This window comes from Salmo trutta, chromosome 12 (assembly GCF_901001165.1).
Source record: "Salmo trutta chromosome 12, fSalTru1.1, whole genome shotgun sequence".
In the NCBI taxonomy this organism is placed as follows: domain Eukaryota; kingdom Metazoa; phylum Chordata; class Actinopteri; order Salmoniformes; family Salmonidae; genus Salmo; species Salmo trutta.
The window spans coordinates 16733536-16749541 of NC_042968.1; the positions used below are offsets into that span (position 1 = coordinate 16733536).

Below are 16006 nucleotides of genomic sequence, written 5' to 3' on the forward strand. Positions count from 1 at the left end.
TTACACTCACTGTGGCGTTTACAGTTTCCTCTGTCCATGTTCCCTTGTGTGTGTGTGTGCTACTGTACACTCTAAGAAGAAAAGGAGCCTCGAAAAACCTTTTTGGGTTCAAAACGTTTGCCACCATGGGGGCACTTTTTCAGTTCAAAGTTCTTTGAGGAATCCCTCTGAAAAGGTTATTTCAAAGAAACCCATTTGTAAAGGTTCAAATAGGAACCTTTTTATTATGGGAGGGGTTAAATGTTGAACCGTTTTAATAATATATTATAGTTGAGGCAGCCTATCAGAAAATTGGAGGTGTGGCTCATTGGAGGTGTGACTTTCGGATAGTTATTTTTGACCACCCGTGAGCGTAAATGTCATGCCTGTTCATGTGTTTTGTTGTATTGTCATTAAAGGTGGAATTGTATACTGTTTCTCCAGGAACTTTGCTACATTGAAACATTACAGGTTCCTCCAAGAACCCCTCAACTAACCAAAGGTGCAAGTATTAACCATTGAAAGCTATGGTTGCTTGAGGAATCCCAGGGTTCCTTGAGGATCTCCAGGGTTCTTTGAGTCACGCCTAATTCTAAGAGTGTATGCTGTTGTTTTTTTTGTCTCATGTTGTTAGTCATATGATGCTGGAAGAAGAGACACTGGCATGTACGAGACTGTATGAGGAAATACAATGTGCTGGATGACTCAGCTAGGAGTGATTCCTGATGTGATGCTGCCTGCTGCAGAGCCTCAAACCCTCTTATCTCACAGTGATGAGGCATTGACGTGCTGGAGAAGAGCACACTCTCAGGAGTCATCAAATCATGGCAGCAATAAAAAAGATGATTGTTCCACCTCTTGTGTAGGTGTTACAACTATGAACATTGTTGTGAAGCCAACATACACACAGCTCACTTTTTGTGTGTGATTGTTCCATTGCTCAACGGAAACAAATTGTTAATTACCTGGGTGCCTAATGCTCTAACAAATGTTACAGGAACATTGCTGCCGAGAACCACACGAGGCTGTGAATTAAACTAATCAAATAAGCCTCCAGTCAGGCCCTATCAGACTGCTCCAGACTGCAGAAAATGAGCCCACGTCGCAAAATCTACATTTAATTTTCCCCGGGGACAGCCTGGGTCCCTTCTCTCTCACACATTTCCCCCCAATACGCAGCTGTTTCCAGGAGCAGGCAGGGAGACAGGGAGAGAGCTTCCTGGCCACGCTGAAAGAGCTTGAGCCTCCCTTTGCCAGGGCTTCGGCTGCATCGCCATGGTTATAAGGAAAAAAAACTTTTGGGGGAAATATTTGCTGTGGTGGCCTGAGCTTCACTCAGAACCCTGGAATAAGTACCAGGCATGTTTGCACAGCTTCCCATTCTCTCCAAAGCATTCAAGAGAAGAGTAAGGATGGATATGTGTTTGTGTGTGCATGTGTTTGCGTGTGTGTGCGTGTGTGTGTGTGTGTGTGTGTGCGTGTGTGTGTTTGTGTGTGGGCACAAGTTGTGTGAGCGTGTACAGAGGGAGTGAGATTCATCTGTCAGTCTCAGATAAAGATGCCAGAAACAATGAAGGAGAGATTGTGCTCCAAGAGAGGCTGGGACAGAGATGTGCCAAACAGATGAGCTTCCTCTCTGTACCCCCACTCCCACTCCCATCCTGTCCCTATCCCCGTCTCCAGCCCCCTGTCTCCAGCCAGATGTTTCACTCATTGGTCACCCTCTCTCTCCCTGGGACACACTGACCTCAAGTCCTCCTGTCTCCATTGACATTCCAACGCACTGCAAACCTGAACCCACATCCTCGTTGAGAGGCTGAAAGAAAGGTAGCGGCTCACAGGGCTAAACCACTCTACCTATGTAGAGTCTAGCCATGTGGGAGTGGTGTCAGTCAGTCAAACATGTGGCCCTGTCCCTGAGAAACTTTCTGCAACTATGTTCATCATATGCAGTACTTGTCCCTATGATCAGTATGCTGAATCTAGTGCTAGAACTAGAATAACAGATAGGGTCACATTCAACTGCATTGAACATGTAGAACATGAGAGAAATGGGCTTTCCTGCCAATAAGGTAATGATTCTGTGTTTCTACACTCAAATTATTTTGTGTGAACACTGATGACAAAAGGAAAGCTTACAGATGAATGGGATTAAGCCCCTCAAAATGTCCGTTTTTTTTGTTATAGAAATAAGTATTATTGCATGGTAATTCAATTCTGCCATGGATTACCAATTCCTCATTCCTGATCTATTAGCTGGTGTAATTTCCCTCTGAGCAAAGTCTTTAGCCCACATACAAACAGACAAATGCACATAATCTCAGGCACGTGCACTCACACACACAGTGTCGGAAGTCCCAGAGCACACAGGCAGTGAAATACACAGTGTCGGAAGTCCCAGAGCACCCAGACAGTGAAATACACAGTGTCGGAAGTCCCAGAGCACACAGACAGTGAAATACACAGTGTCGGAAGTCCCAGAGCACCCAGACAGTGAAATACACCGTGTCGGAAGTCCCAGAGCACACAGGCAGTGAAATACACAGTGTCGGAAGTCCCAGAGCACACAGACAGTGAAATACACCGTGTCGGAAGTCCCAGAGCACACAGACAGTGAAATACAGTGTCAGAAGTCTCAGAGCACACAGACAGTGAAATACACAGTGTCGGAAGTTCCAGAGCACACAGACAGTGTGTGGCTGCCTCTGAGGCCCCAAAACTCATCAATCATGTCTAATTCCCTCCCTCATTTGTCCAGATGATATTTGTTTTGTTATTGCCTCTGCTATTGTTGTTGTTGTACTTTGATACATTCCCCGACTGCTCACATTTCCATTACAAGTCGTCAATTAATACAGAGAAATGTAATTATTGTGACAATGCGTCTAATGTGGGCTGTGGAGACGAGAAATGGATCGTGACAGGGTGTGCTTCAAGCTGTCACCCCGCTCCCCACTCACCCTTCTCACATCCCTCCACCCTTTCACAGCCCAGCCCCGTCTCTGCCGCCCTGTCTGCCTCACTGGGTCCCTCCGCCCACAGGTGAGCGGATGGCGAGAGGGACAGACAGACAGGCAGGACGGGAAGTGATTAGACAAAGAAGTGCACTTTGTCTAATGTGATTACATGACATTCTTCATATTTCATACAGGCTCCTGGGCCACAATCTGCCCTGGCCTTCTCCCTCTCCCTCCATTTGGCCTCTCATTTACCTCTCAGTGGCTTGCTGTTGTCATGTCTTCTTCTGTTGTTGGTTTGTGATCCACTCTACACCTGTGCATCTTCTTCATATCCTATCTGTTTATTTGCCTGTTCTATTTCTGTCCCTGGTTCTCATCCTCTGTGTCCACATCTTTCCTTCCTCTCATCACGTCACATCTTACTCTCTTCCTGTCCTTTGTCTCTGCCTGTCCTCTCTTGTTTCCTGCCTTATCCTTCCAATATCCTGTCCCAGTTACATCACTCCACCCCTCCCTCCCTCTCTCCCTCGCTCTCTCTCTCCTCACCCTCTCTCTCTCTCTCTCTCTCTTTCTCTCTCCTGTGGAGGTCAGGTGTGGTGTAGTGAGAGCCAGCCTGTGTTTAATTACATTAATAAACAGCCCTGTGAGGTGGCGTGCCCTCTCTTCTCTCCCCCTCGCTCTGTCCTCTCTCTCCTCACCCCCTCTCTCTCCTCACCCCCTCTCTCTCCTCACCCCCTCTCTCTCCTCACCCTCTCTCTCTCTCCCCTCCCTCTCTCAGGTTCCCTCAGTGTTGTTCCACAGGCCTCAGTCGGTTCTGTAGATAGAGGCCCCCTTCAGGTCGAAGCCCAATAGGTGCCAGGTTGCATTTCATGACTGATTGCGAGGCATGTGTTTATCCCCCTCTCCTCCATCAGTTCCAACCCCCGTCTCCAGCGGTTCCCGACACGCTCGCCTCGCTGGAGGTCATGTCAGAGATTTTCTCTCTCCCCTCTCTGATGCAGGTGGAGGCCTGGGTGAAATGGGCCTCTTAACATGCTGCAGCTGCATCTCTCTCAAACACCAGGTAATGAGGGACGTGCCCTTCCTGATAGGCTCCTCAGAGGTGTAAAACACCTCATCATCCCCCCTCCTCCCTCTCCCTCTCCCACCACTGATGGTCATGTGCAAATACTCACCTCTCCTCTTTTTGCATCTCACAAATTCAATTTGGAGGGGAATTGAAATATTAATTTGAAGAGGAGATGTAGGTGTTTGCTCAGGCTCTGCCTGCTCCCTAGTATTTGTAGAGGCTCTCTCTGTCTGTCTGCATCATAAAGCTGAAATCAGCCTCAAACAGAATACCCCCTGGGCCAACAGACAATGGTCCTGCACACAAACATGAATAGCAAACCAGGCTGGCATATGACAAGCAGCAGTAACTTATTGCCATCCTTCCCCATGAATAGACTTCCCGAGGTTGACAACAGGTCTGTACGATATAATATGCATGGGATTCATGCAAATACCAGACTCTTCAACAAGGTGTCAGAAAACTCTTACAGTATATACCTCCTTCCATAGTCAACAGGCCAGCTGTTAAAAGTGGCATAATCTCCTCCAAGACCATTACAGTTTAATGTGGCTGCATATAAAATCTGCATTTCTCTTTAATGGAGGTGCTGAACCTGGGGTAAGGTAGCATACAGTACTGTCGCCTAAGCTTGTTGGGTGACAAATTGTGTATATTTTATTGCAAAACTTCAATTTTTACATGTTTTGAGTGACTTTTTAGAGATCAATGGCAAAACAAAGATTAGAGAATTTAAAATGGAATAAAAGCTTAGTGGTTGTACCAAGCGATATGCCGTAGGCACGCGATTATCTAAAGAGGTCAACATTTTTTAACTAGCTTGTTTCAAAACCCTATATGGTTCTGTTCTTACTCCCACCCCAGGTTTGCACAGCCACTTACATCTTAGTTCTTTACAAAAAGAATAGATCCAGAGAAAATATGAAAATGTATGTATTCATGTTTATTTCAGAATAGCATAAATGTGAATAGATCAAATTAGTTTTTGTGACTTCCCTTTTCCTTCTTTCTGTGGGTCTATTCTTCACAGAGAATGTCTCCATTTTTCAATTGTTCTGTTTCAATTGTTCTGTGGCTTTTCATTTATTCATCCCCCCACAATTAGTATTGCTCTCCTAACGAAGGCTTTGGTTATTATGAATAGCAGTGATACAACTGGCTCACAAATGTCCCCTCTCTTTGTCAAAGTGTTAAGTACCCTTCACACACACACATGCTAATCAATAACGTCGTCCCCAAACAATGAAAAGTCTTTCAAAATAGTGTGGACCACAACAAGTGTAGCCTTGAGGGATGTGTCCTCTTCAAAACATCAGGTTGACTCAATATATATTTTTCCTCTTCTTTCTTTGGCTTTTTTTAAATCAACATAGTATGGGTAGACTTTGCCTTTGTTTTGGTTTATTTGTTTGTCAATTAGGGTGTGCAGGGTGAACACGTGGTCTGTCGTACGGTAATTTGGTAAGAAGCCAATTTGACATTTGTTCAGTACATTGTTTTTACTGAGGAAATGTACGAGTCTGCTGTTAATGATAACGCAGAGGATTTTCCCAAGGTTGCTGTTGACTCATATCCCACGGTAGTTATTGGTGTCAAATTTGTCTCCACTTTTGTGGATTGGAGTGATCAGGCCTTGGTTCCAAATATTGGGGAAGATGCTCTCTGTCTCTCTTTCTCTCTCTCCATCTCCCCTTCTCTCAGAGAGGCAGCTTGAGTCTGGGCACGGGGAGAGGGACCAAAGTTAATTAGACTGTGGGCCAGGGAGGGGGGCACATGGTAATGTAAAGGAGGTGTGTGGAAACAGATGGCCCAGAATGTATTAACTTGCAGGAGATCTTCAAGGAACCCACTGGACCAGACATTAGTCCTGCCACTGTCTGGGACTAAGTGGAGGGAGGCTAGCGGAGTAGTCCTGCCACTGTCTGGGACTAAGTGGAGGGAGGCTAGCGGAGTAGTCCTGCCACTGTCTGGGACTAGGTGGAGGGAGGCTAGCGGAGTAGTCCTGCCACTGTCTGGGACTAGGTGGAGGGAGGCTAGCGGAGTAGTCCTGCCACTGTCTGGGACTAGGTGGAGGGAGGCTAGCGGAGTAGTCCTGCCACTGTCTGGGACTAGGTGGAGGGAGGCTAGCGGAGTAGTCCTGCCACTGTCTGGGACTAGGTGGAGGGAGGCTAGCGGAGTAGTCCTGCCACTGTCTGGGACTAGGTGGAGGGAGGCTAGCGGAGTAGTCCTGCCATTGTCTGGGACTAGGTGGAGGGAGGCTAGCGGAGTAGTCCTGCCACTGTCTGGGACTAGGTGGAGGGAGGCTAGCGGAGTAGTCCTGCCACTGTCTGGGACTAGGTGGAGGGAGGCTAGCGGGGTAGTCCTGCCACTGTCTGGGACTAGGTGGAGGGAGGCTAGCGGAGTAGTCCTGCCACTGTCTGGGACTAGGTGGAGGGAGGCTAGCGGAGTAGTCCTGCCACTGTCTGGGACTAGGTGGAGGGAGGCTAGCGGAGTAGTCCTGCCACTGTCTGGGACTTGGTGGAAGGAGGCTAGCGGAGTAGTCCTGCCACTGTCTGGGACTAGGTGGAGGGAGGCTAGCGGAGTTGTCCTGCCACTGTCTGGGACTAGGTGGAGGGAGGCTAGCGGAGTAGTCCTGCCACTGTCTGGGACTAGGTGGAGGGAGGCTAGCGGAGTAGTCCTGCCACTGTCTGGGACTAGGTGGAGGGAGGCTAGCGGAGTAGTCCTGCTACTGTCTGGGACTAGGTGGAGGGAGGCTAGCGGAGTAGTCCTGCCACTGTCTGGGACTTGGTGGAGGGAGGCTAGCGGAGTAGTCCTGCCACTGTCTGGGACTAGGTGGAGGGAGCCTAGCGGAGTAGTCCTGCCACTGTCTGGGACTAGGTGGAGGGAGCCTAGCGGAGTAGTCCTGCCACTGTCTGGGACTAGGTGGAGGGAGGCTAGCGGAGTAGTCCTGCCACTGTCTGGGACTAGGTGGAGGGAGGCTAGCGGAGTAGTCCTGCCACTGTCTGGGACTAGGTGGAGGGAGGCTAGCGGAGTAGTCCTGCCACTGTCTGGGACTAGGTGGAGGGAGGCTAGCGGAGTAGTCCTGCCACTGTCTGGGACTAGGTGGAGGGAGGCTAGCGGAGTAGTCCTGCCACTGTCTGGGACTTGGTGGAGGGAGGCTAGCGGAGTAGTCCTGCCATTGTCTGGGACTAGGTGGAGGGAGGCTAGCGGAGTAGTCCTGCCACTGTCTGGGACTAGGTGGAGGGAGGCTAGCGGAGTTTCCTGCCACTGTCTGGGACTAGGTGGAGGGAGGCTAGCGGAGTAGTCCTGCCACTGTCTGGGACTAGGTGGAGGGAGGCTAGCGGAGTAGACTGGATAAATAATTCAGCTACAACATGTCACCTCCATGAATAGACATGATTATATGTAAATACACAGCAAATACATATGGGTATGTTAGCACATGATTATACAGAAACGCATAATAAATGTGTATTTATAGCCAGAAGTGACCTTACAGCCATTAAAACCCCTGATGGTAGTTGGAGGTTGACCAGAGGAGTTTGGCCAGAGGTCAGCATGACTGGCTGGCAGGGGTAACAGGGCTTGAGAATGTGACAGTTAAAACCTCTTGTAGCTGGCCATACTACTCTCAATATTCCAGCAAGCATTAGCATAAGAGAACCATAAAGTATACTGACCTCTGTATCACCCCAAACATACAGTACCAATTCTTTGCAGATTTATTCATGTGCAACCTTGAACTCACTATCGGTCTACTCTGTAGGAGGAAAATGTATTAACTGTGAGAAAAGCTAACATTTCTATTTGACATAAACTAGGCCTAAATACAGTAACGGCACATTATCCTGTTATTCTGTGTGGTATGAAATGAGAACAGCTGCACAATGATGTACTGAACCCTTGAGGTACACAGGCATCCTAACAGGTAGACTTATCTATGTAAATCATCCAGTGGTCTGACTGAACTGCAGTGTGCACACACACACACACACACACACACACACACACACACACACACACACATACACACACACACACACACACACACACACACACACACACACACACACACACACACACACACACATCATATTATGTGTACAGATAAGTACAGATTGAGTCACCCATTATACCACTGCCCAATGGCCAAATGGATGATGCTGTGAACTATCCTACATACTAACCGAGGAGACATTCATAATTCAGTCATATTGTGATGTGGGTACGTTTAGTCTTTCCATTCTCTGATGTCTTTGCCAGAGGATATTTACCTGCCTCTCCTCCAAGGAGATTGTTATTCCACGTTTACAACCCACTGGTGGTTCACCTTGACATTGACAAGACTAGAACTATATTACTGACTTTAGGAACGCTGTGATATGTGAATGATCAACCTTTCCCAATCTTAAAACGTAAATGTCCAAAATGTATTGAAATCAAATAACGGTCACACTTTAACGGGGTAAGGTTGAAGGTTAGGGCTAGGGTTAAGGTAACGGTTAAGTTTAGGATAAGGGTTAGGGTTAGAGGTTTAGGGTTAGTAGATAGTTAGCTGAAATGTTAGTGAGTCTGTAGAGCATCTACAGATGGACTATCCAAATAAAGTGTTACCAAAAAAACGTTCCATAATACTGTGGCTCCGCCCCAGAATATGCATTCACACGCTTTTGAAATAGTACCGTTTTGCTCATGGTTCTACATCTGCATTCAAAGTAAAGCCTGCTCCTATGCCTGCCAAGCAAGATCCACCAAAGGCTTTCAAACGTCTTTAAGCTACTCTTTAGCACAACCAGAACTCACTACACTGCACTACAATACACCGCTCGAGAGACAACTCTGCTGAAATCAAACAGCTCATACAAGAGGAGCACTAAAGAGAAGCACTAATGAAAAATAGATTTGGTGAAAAAAGTTGATTTTCTTCCCTCTCTCTCCAAACGCGAAGGAGACGATGGAAGCCGAACAACATGTGCACCAGCAGCTAGCGAGAACAGCTTGTGAACTAGTTGAGTGGGCTCTGTGAAGCCGGGCTGCTATACGTGTGACTCATCTCATCGGTGTGAGCTTCAAACACCCCACTGAACCACTGATCCTGCTGGGCCTCCACCAAAGTGAAAATAGACTGCCGTGACAACTGTACGCTCGGCGCCGTAAAGAAGTCCATTAACATTATGTGATGCTGCTGTTGAGAGTTCTGGTTCGCCTCACCTCCAGCTGTCACCATAACACTGGCTCATTCTCCTCATACCCTTCATCAAACGGAATACGTTGCCTATTTCTACATATTGGGCATTGAGAGAAAAACATGGTGATGATTCTTTGTTCTCTGTGAATGGGCTTGCCAGGCAGTGATCCTGCTGGCTGCTTGTACGTCAGTACTGTTACCTGTGATACCTCAGTGGAACCCCCCCGCCGTTGGGTGTGAATGGACTGTGTGTCCTCCATTCTACTCTCTACTCACCTCACAGTACTGTGTAGATGACCATGTTGTCCTCATCTGACTCACAGCGGTGTGTGTGAGTGTGTGCCAGCGTGAGTGTGTGTGTGTGTGTGTGTGTGTGTGTGTGAGGGAGAGATTTTCTCCACCAAACTGTGACGTTGCAATAACACAACAGCAGTGTATTCATATAGCTGAGCCTGTTCACCATTTAAAAGAGGAGTCGCTTTGTTACATCCAACATAATGCAACAACAAAAAATGCATATTCCGATATGGTTAAATGGAGAAATGTAACCATACAGAGAGAGCAAAATGCCTGAGTGCGCAACATACTCCTGGGAACCAGGCAGGCAGAGAGGATTGTGGGATTCATTAGCTGCCAGGAAGCAGATGACTCATGGCGGTCTCCATGACCTGTTGTTTGTTTGTCTCTCGTTTATTCATTCCCTCTGTTTACTGCAAATCTTTAATGTGCAATGCAAGATGCCTGCTTGGCATTCACTGGAACGGCCAGGCACTAACACCAGAGAGGACGCCCACCATAAAGGATATAAGTCCCTCATCAGTGAGATGTAATCCAGCCTTTATAAATGAAAATGAACCAAGCCTAAAAAAATCCCTCTTTACGCAGCCCGGGCTTGGACCAACAAGTGGTATACTGCCACTTCCATTGTGCACAGGCAAATGAATGAATTTTGAGGGAAGTCAAGTTTTGAAAGCAAATGATTGCTTCAGAGAGAGTGGTTTTCTCTCCTGGGGCGTGTGGGGAAACAGTGCACTGACAGCATTACCCCTCCCTGAGGCAGCCAGCAGCACATAGAGCCTGTGTGTTGGAGAAAGCTCCAGGATTACCACTCCTATATTCACATAAATACTGTCACACCTCATAGAGGCAATAACATGAATATCAATGGCTCTTTTCTCTCTTCAATTTGACTCATTCTTACAAAATGGACAGTGAAATGTGTTCATGCCTGACTGCCTTACACCTCGTTTACTCCCCATGATCTGTTTAATTGGTTAATAATGAACACACTGAGGTAATTTCCTCTAAAACCATTATACACTCCCAGGGTTGTCCATCTCTGATTTGGGAAATTCAAGGCAGTAAATCTAGTTGGAAGTATTTCAAATAGCATGCCTGTGACTTTCCGCTGAGTCACCTTGAATACGTTGTGAATAATGTTTGTCATAAAAAAGGGAGGAAGTGACATGGGGTATTCAGGTGTGCAAAATCCTGGAGGACACATAATATTCCTCTTGTGTGCATTCTTTCTTTGTGAAAAGTTCACATGCCTCCACAAGCACAGCTTGGAACTCATCTGACTGCACTCCGTCTGTGAGAGGAGCAAGCACGTCGGTTCCCTCCGTTTCAGTACAGGTGGTGAGGCTTGGCAGCGACAAGCCTGAGAACCCTGTCAACCTTTCTGAGACGCCTCCCCGTACTCAAACAGAAAGATGTATGCACAGCAGCAGCAGTAGCATAATAGGAGATAGCATGCAGCCAGGCAGCAGTACCTGCATGTCTGTTCCCCTGCCAAGCAGTTTGGAAGTCTTCACAGCTGTGCAGGCAAGGTTCCCCACTGAGAGACAACAAAAAGAAGGAAACAAAAAAATCACAAAACCAAAGGGCGGCACTGACGTTACTTTAGCTCTGCCTTTATAGCAATGAATGCCTCTGATGGTATTGACAAGGGGGCCTGTTGTGCTTTTATACCCCATTCAGCATGTAAACTCTGCAGGATCTTTTTAAAAACGATCTACAAAGATGTGATTAAATAGGAAATAAATAATTAAAGCTAACCAAAGCAATGCAATGCCAGATGTTACTAGAGCCTTTTAAATACCCCTCCTCTCCCCAAACAACAACCACACTCCTGCAGACATAGGACAGGAACATTCTCATACAAAGACGAAAACATCTGCAAGATCTATTTTGATTTCATTCAACATAGAGGATATGCTTGGGATATGTATTAAATACTGAATTGACATACCATATATATATATTTTTTAAAAATCATATACATAGATGCTCCAATCATGCAACAATCAATATTTGCCGCGCCTATATAACTATACATAAGATGTCACGAGAATGTCTGAATGTTAACTACTAGTTAGTCATATAGTCCTTCTAGATAGTTACATCCTTGTCTAGAATATTTGCCACCACTGACTGACAAAAGGTTAGTCTCTGCATAACCTGTTGCCTGCCTCTCAAAATAGTCATTCAGCATCCAATCAATAATCTCATCCCTGCCGTAATAGCACACATCACCACCACTTAGGATCTCTGACCTAATTACGACCAAACCGTCGAGCCTTTCATAAACCATGATGTCCTAAAGCAAAACTACATTAGTTGTACTTTAATATGACAGCATATACATTTTCAGAAAGTTATGTGGATTTTGGATATGTATAAACAAAGCCCCGTTGATTCGGGAAGCGGTGAAAAGAAGCCGTAGATCAGTTCAAAAGCTGTTGAAACTAAACGGTAGCGCCAATTCAGCACCATGGACAGCAACATGTTAGAAATGTAGATCCTAGATTGTCTTTGAACACGCGACATCAAAACACAGCAGACTACACATATATAAATGTGTCTTTCCTGTGAGCCAGAACAAAGCTACCTGTGAGAATGATTATCTACAGAATTCAATATAATACGTAGCCTACAGCGGCAAGTTTCCTGTCTTTGTTCCTCTTAAAAGTCTCGAGCTTTCCCTTTACACAAATGTTTGGATTCTCACTACACCCTGTGGGCGCTCGGTCGTTCTGCCCTCCAATTGGCTAAACTAGGCGTATTATGCAAATTAGCTAGGGGTCTAGTCAGAAGCCTACGAGCTGACGTCACTAGGCAGAGTGGCAGCTGACACAGGGAGAAAGAATCAGATTGAGAACGGGAAGAGGAATGAAAATACATCAAACATAAATAAAGCGAAATCAAAGGAATAGGATAGATTAAGAGAAAGGAGAAAGAAGAAGAGAGAAACTGTGTAAAAAGGGAGAGGGACAGGGAGAGAGAAAGAAGAGAAAAATAAAGTAGGGGGAGTGTGCAGTTGAGTTGAGAGAGAGGGAAAGGGAGAAAGGGAGAGAGAGAGAGAGAGAGAGAGAGAGACCAGCCGCCGGCCCATTTAGGAAAGATGGCTACAGTCACTGTAAACGGAGTGCAGCAAGAGAATGGATTCAGCACCACGAACAGCGCCGGCAGGATGAACGGGCTCATGATCGGTCAGAACACCATTCCAATGAAGGACCACGACGCCATCAAGCTGTTTATCGGACAGATTCCCAGAAACCTGGAGGAGAAAGATCTGAAGCCCCTTTTTGAGGAATTCGGAAAGATATACGAACTCACTGTGCTGAAAGACAGGTTTACGGGAATGCATAAAGGTCGGTTCTGGTATCGTTTCATTGCTTCTGTATGCACGCAGCAACACCCTTTTCAAAAACAGTATGTTTTTTTTATTAAGTATTCGAGGCTCCAAGGAGAGCATAAAAAGTGTAATTATTGTAGATGTTTGTGGCATGTGGGAGTTTCCTGCAAGGTAGTACGTTGTTGCTTTACACACACACACACACACACACACACACACACACACACGTGTGCGAATGAGTGCGCGCGGGTCAATTGTCAAAGTGTCAACCCCACATCCGCTACGATACTACTGCTTGTAGCCTATGTCTGTGTATGTTTACATTGACGCTCATGTGCTGGGCTCCTAGTTAAGGGGTGGGACAAGGAATGTCTGTTTGCTTCACGGTGCCTGACAGTTAGATCGTCATAGACAGATAGGCTAAAAGATGCTCCGGAAGGAGGAGGACGGAAATCACCACTGGGCATGAGATGTTAGTTATTAGGGCTGTGTGACGATGCTGATGTGGCATTTTGAGAAGGCTAATGTATACGTTTTAGACGTAATTACGAGACCAAAATAACTGTTTAGATCACTGCCATGTATTGTAGCGTAGGCTAGTTCAGGGGGCGGGGCCAATGTGGCATAGCAGAGGCACGGGAACAGCATGGGGTCTCTCTCTCGTGCTCTTTCACCGGCCGCGTCACCTCATTGTCCACAATGATCAGGAGCGATACTCTCATGTTCTAATTATTTCATAGCGTTGAATACAGACTAAATGTGATTGATTATCCAAATTGTGTCTTTATGTTTCACTTCGTAACTAATATTACAATCCCTTACATTTCGCTGCCATTGTTTGAAAATATGGTCTATCGGTAGATCTATGTCAACAGAACATCCCAATGCCCTGTGAAGTTTAGGCTATGTCTTAGAATCGAGGTTGTAGTCTATTTGAATGTTAGTGTTATAGACCTACCGAAAGCAAATACTAAAACGTTACTTAAAATTAAGGATACGTATTATTATTATTAGTAGTAGTAGTAGTAGTAGTGGTATTGTTATTATTATTTCATTTTAAATAATTTGTGTATTATTACTAAAAGCAGACCTAATATAGCCTATAGTTATATCACGTGTTTCATTTTCTCATGTGGGATGACATTTAAATATGTGTGTAAAGCTCTAATAAAAGTCTCTCTTCTAATGCTTTCCCTAATCTCTTCTCCAGAAGAGCGCGCTTCCACTAATCACTGCGATACAGGTACAGCGCTGGGTTCGTCGTGGGACCGCTGCCAGCTAAATCATACAGTGCAGTATATAATTAAAGCTACTAGTTTACATTAATAGGTCCTATTGCCAAAGAGCCTTCAAGCCGCCGAGAGACAGAGACGGAATCGTGACACAGAAATGAGCGGCCGCCCGGCAGTGTCCTGCTCCCGGCTCTCGCTGTACACTGTGACCTGAAGGTCTCTGCGCGCCACCTTTTCCGTGAGTTATCAATCACTGCTGCTGGACCCACACACCCCGCGCACGTTTCTCTTTCGAGTATGATGATCGATTAAAACAATATTCTCGATGCGTGTGTTGTTTACGCCTGCCTGTCCTCGAACACCATGAATGTCAAATCTCTAGGGCTGTTTGCTTAAAGAAAGATAATCCTGTTCACAAGCCAAACTGTCTGCCCAGTCAAATCAGCATCCGCCGAGGCCACTCCGGCGTACTAGTAGCCTATAATGTAGAACATATTATGTATTACTACCCACCGCCTCAAAGTCACATTGGGAGTGCGCGGGAGTTGGCTACATCCGTGTTGTCTAATAAGATTTCATAAATGCATTTTATGGATGAGTTTTTCCCCTCGAAATGGTCTTCTCACCTGTGATATATGTCAAAAGCTGTAAATGTTCCCTACAGAAAAGAAAATATATTTCTATAGACTCACAACTGGCATGTGAGTTTGTTTTTACTTTCAAATAGGCATGCATAGTTCCTGAGCAATGGTTGATTCCGTATTTTGGGAAAAATGCTATCCAAAAAAAAAGCCCGACTTCAAATAAAATAGTACATCCTTGAAATAAAAACGAGTTGATTGTAAGACTTTTGAAATACATTTGGGATTTGCGTTTACAATAATTTAATCATCCATAATCTTAATTTAGTCTATTGGTCAGTTAATGTCAAAAACAATTGGAAAATGTATGCAACTGATTTAACCAATCACATCATGTTTTGTTTCGTATTCCATTTCTGATTGGTCTTTGGGCTCATGGGAGGGCGTTTTGAAATGTATAAAATCCAAATTTATACACTGGGCGCACCAGTGCGTGTTGATTTTGTCCACCCACACCAGATTCGCATCAGGACACGCAGGTTGAAATATCAAACAAACTCTAACCAACTATATTAATTTGGGGCTTGGTGGAAAAGCATTAAACATTCATTTCAATTTAGCTAGCTAGCTTGCCTTTGCTAGCTAATTTGTCCTGGGATATAAACATTGGGTTGTTATTGCATTATTACTGAAATGCACAAGGTCCTCTACTCTGACAATAAATCCACAGATAAAAGGGTAAACCGAGTTAGTTTCTAGTAATCTCTCCTCCTTCAGGCTTCTTCTTCTTCTGACTTTATATGGCGGTTGGCAACCAACTTTAAGGTGCATTACCACCACCAACTGGACTGGAGTGTGGACATCAGTTCATCGTTCAATCACCCACGTGGGAATATGTGGGATTTGCAAATAGAACCAAGTTCTATTTTAGCCCCTGGCTACGCATACGCTCATTGACGTGCGCGAGCAGTGTGGATGCAATGATTGAATAACATGTATGTGTACATTTTATTTTGGTCAGCAGGTTAGTTAGCTGTAATAGCTTACTGTAGCCTACACTCAAATCATGCAAATACACTGACTATTCAAAACATGCTCTTTCTATGACATAGACTGACCAGGGGAAAGCTATGATCCCTTATTGATGTCACTTGTTAAATCCTCTTCAATCAGTGTAGATGAAGGGGAGGGGACAGGTTAAAGAAGGATTTTTAAGCCTTGAGACTACTGAGACATGGATCGTGCATGTGTGCCATTCAGAGGGTGAATGGGTAAGACAGTGCGATCAGGGGTATGGTAGTAGGTGCCAGGCGCACAGGTTTGAGTGTGTCAAGAACTGCAACGCTGCTGGGTTTTTCAT

General features: G+C 45.5%; 1 protein-coding gene across 17 annotated transcripts in view; it reads left to right on the forward strand.

The window, feature by feature from the left end:
* Window positions 1-12503: 12503 nt before the first annotated feature.
* LOC115203034 (CUGBP Elav-like family member 4) overlaps window positions 12504-16006 on the forward strand; it is a 174691-nt gene continuing 171188 nt past the window's right edge. For 16 of the 17 annotated variants that reach the window (XM_029767316.1, XM_029767320.1, XM_029767324.1 and 13 more), the window contains exon 1: window positions 12504-12849. In XM_029767316.1, the coding sequence (XP_029623176.1) occupies window positions 12600-12849 (250 nt within the window). In that variant the 5' untranslated portion in view covers window positions 12504-12599. The remainder of the gene's footprint in view (window positions 12850-16006) is intronic. The other variant, XM_029767315.1, reaches the window with a different exon arrangement.